Genomic DNA, 3,221 nt, shown 5'->3' on the forward strand with positions numbered 1-3,221 from the left:
ATTAAGGTTTCATCCGCCCTAGCATCTCACCGTTGGGAGCACCGGTACTCTTCGTGAAGTAGAAGGATGAGAGTATGCGATTGTACATCGATTACCGAGGGCTCAACCAAGTGACTATCAAGAATCGGTACCCGTTACCGAAGATTGACGAGTTGCTGGACCAGCTACAGGGAGCCCAATGGTATTCGAAGATCGATCTATGATCCGGATATCCCCAAATTCGGATCAAGGAGGATGACATACAGAAGACGGCATTCCGGACGAGATATGGACACTTCGAGTTCGTGATCATGCCTTTCGAACTCACGAACGCGTCTGCGGTGTTCATGTAACCGATGAACCGCGTGTTCATGGACTATCTAGATGCATTTGTCCTCTTTTTCATCGATGACCTCCTCATCTACTCGCCGGATCTGCAAACACATGAGGAGCATCTGTGGAAGATATTGCGGAGACTAAGGGAGAAACTACTGTATGCAAAGTTCAGTAATTGCAGCTTTTGGTTACAGGAGATTAGATTCCTGGGACACGTGGTATCGACCCATGGCATTCAGGTCGATCCGACCAAGATCGAGACCGACATGGAATGGCAGTCCCCGACTTCTGCTTCGGAAGTCAGGAGCTTCTTGGGACTTACCTCGCTCACCATCTATATCGGCGTTAGCAGAGGACCCCCTTAAGTGCAAACTAAAAGTCCGAAAAGAAGGTGTTCAAATGTTAAGGGAATCCGGAGTTTTCTGGGACATGCCGGGTTCTACAGGAGGTTCATCAAGGACTTCTCGAAGATCTCGAGGCCTTTGACCGAACTGCTTGCAAAGGATGTGTCCTTTGAGTTCACCCATGAGTGTGAGGCTGCCTTTGAGACTCTGAAGAATGCGTTGATTTCCCCGCCTATTATTCAGCCGCCGGATTGGGAAGCTCCCTTTGAGCTTATATGTGATTCGAGCGATTTCGCCGTCGGGGTTGTCTTGGGTCAAAGGAAAGATAGAAAGCTGCATGCTATTTATTATGCGAGTCGGACTTTGGATGATGCACAAGTCAATTACTCCACCACTGAGAAGGAGTTACTCGCCATTGTCTTTGCCTTTGAGAAGTTCCGGTCTTATTTGGTCGGGTCGAAGGTAATCGTGTACACCGACCATGCTGCTTTGAGGTACCTCCTATCCAAGAAGGATGTCAATCCGAGGTTGATCAGATGAATTCTCTTGCTGCAAGAGTTTGACTTGGAGATAAGGGATAGGAAGGGTACGGAGAATGGAGTGGCTGACCACTTATCTCGGATTGAGCGACATGAGGAAGTTCCCATTGATGATTGTCTCCGAGATGATTGTGTGATGGTTGTCCAGGTAAAAGAGAGGGATCCATGGTATGCGGACTACGTGAATTTTATTGTCAGTGGCTATATCCCTCGGGAGTTGGACTACAACGGGAGGAAGAGGTTCTTCAGAGACATCAAGGACTATTTTTGGGAAGAGCCATATACCTCTTCAAGAGAGGCAAGGATGGCCTCTTTAGGAGATGTGTGCCCGAAGAGGAAGTCCGGAGTGTGATTCATCATTGTCACTCTTCGGACTATGCTGGTCATTTTGGAGCATCAAAGACATCGGCTAAAATTATTCAAGCCGGGTTTTATTGGCCATCAATGTTCAAAGATGTTCATCAATATGTCTCCTCTTGCGGTGCTTGCCAGAGAACGGGGAACATCTCTCGCCGCCACGAGATGCCTCAACACTACATCTTGGAAGTTGAGCCCTTTGATTTTTTGGGAATAGACTTCATGGGACGGTTCCCATCTTCTTATGGGAACCAATACATCCTCGTGGCGGTCGATTATGTCACTAAGTGGGTAGAAGCGATGGCGAGTCCCACTAACGACTCGAAAGTGGTGACGAAGATGTTCAAGAGGGTGATTTTTCCGAGATTCGGGATGCCAAGGGTCGTGATTAGCGATGGAGGATCTCACTTCATCAACCGCACCATAGAAGCTCTTTTGAAGTATGGTGTGAGACATAAGGTGGCTACCCCGTATCACCCTAAGACGAGCGGGCAAGTTGAAGTCTCGAATAGGGAGATCAAGGCGATACTTGAGAAGACGGTGTCAAGGTCAAGGAAAGATTGGGCATCCAAGCTTGATGATGCTCTATGGGCGTATAGGACAGCCTTCAAGACACCCATCGGTATGTCTCCCTTTCAACTTGTCTATGGGAAAGCTTGTCACTTGCCGGTTGAGCTTGAGTACAGGGCATATTGGGCGATTAAGAAGCTGAGTTACGATTGGAAATCCGCTGCGGAGAAGCGAGTGTTGCAGCTTCACCAACTCGATGAGATTCGGTTGGACGCCTACGAGAATGCCCGAATTTACAAGGAGAAAACTAAGAGATGGCATGATCGTCGGATTTTGCAGAGGGATTTTAGAGAAGGTGATCAGGTACTTCTCTTTAACTCAAGGCTCAAACTATTTCCAGGCAAGTTGAGATCGCGTTGGTCGGGGCCTTTCACGGTTATGCACGTCTACCCTCATGGAGCGATACAATTATATGGTTATGGAGGGGATACATTCAAGACCAACGCGCAAAGGCTGAAGATTTACAACCCCGGGGAGCACGACAAAGAGAGGAGCTCGATGAGCTTCTTTGATCCTCAAGACGAGTGAGCAACCCCGCGGTCAAGCTTAGGACCATAAATAAGCGCTCTCGGGAGGCACCCCGAGCTTGTAGATATCCTTTTTAGTATCCTTTTTGCATTGCATGTTTATTTTTCTGCATTTGGGAACTTAGACACATGATGTGATGATGTGATCTTGATGTTGCTTATGTCTTTGCTATGATTATATCAGTTTCACTTGATCTTCTCTCTTTTTGAGTTTTGATTTTGGAAGGTGAACATTATCGAGCAACCGAGACGATACACAATGTGGAATCATTCACAAGTGGAATGCAGGGAGGCATCTTTTATCCTTGGACACAAGGTTATATACTTATTTTTCCCTCCTATTTCACTTAGCTCCGAATTTCCTATTCCACATATCCGCCCCTTCGGATTCGAGTGACACCGCGGACGGTGTCTCATTCAAGTTTGGGGGGGTTGAGCATCTAACATCGTTTCAAGTCCCTTTTTTAGAGTGCATTCACACATTCACTTGCATATAAAAAAAATTGAAAAAAAAAATTTGATTTCTCACTATAGATGCATTCCACACTTGCATTGCTTGCATTTGTACA

The 3,221-nt window shown here is 46.7% G+C and overlaps 1 protein-coding gene across 1 annotated transcript; it reads left to right on the forward strand.

Annotated features, from left to right (window-relative positions):
- The first annotated feature begins 335 nt into the window (after positions 1–335).
- LOC104809693 lies at positions 336–2,846 on the forward strand. Its single transcript, XM_019202121.1, has 5 exons — positions 336–659; positions 1,347–1,496; positions 1,691–1,858; positions 1,964–2,601; positions 2,837–2,846. Exons 1-5 carry the CDS (start codon positions 336–338, stop codon positions 2,844–2,846), a joined length of 1,290 nt encoding a protein of 429 aa, XP_019057666.1.
- The last annotated feature ends 375 nt before the right edge of the window (positions 2,847–3,221 follow it).

The sequence above is a fragment of the Tarenaya hassleriana genome, unplaced genomic scaffold (assembly GCF_000463585.1).
Source record: "Tarenaya hassleriana unplaced genomic scaffold, ASM46358v1 Cleome161, whole genome shotgun sequence".
Lineage (NCBI taxonomy): Eukaryota > Viridiplantae > Streptophyta > Magnoliopsida > Brassicales > Cleomaceae > Tarenaya > Tarenaya hassleriana.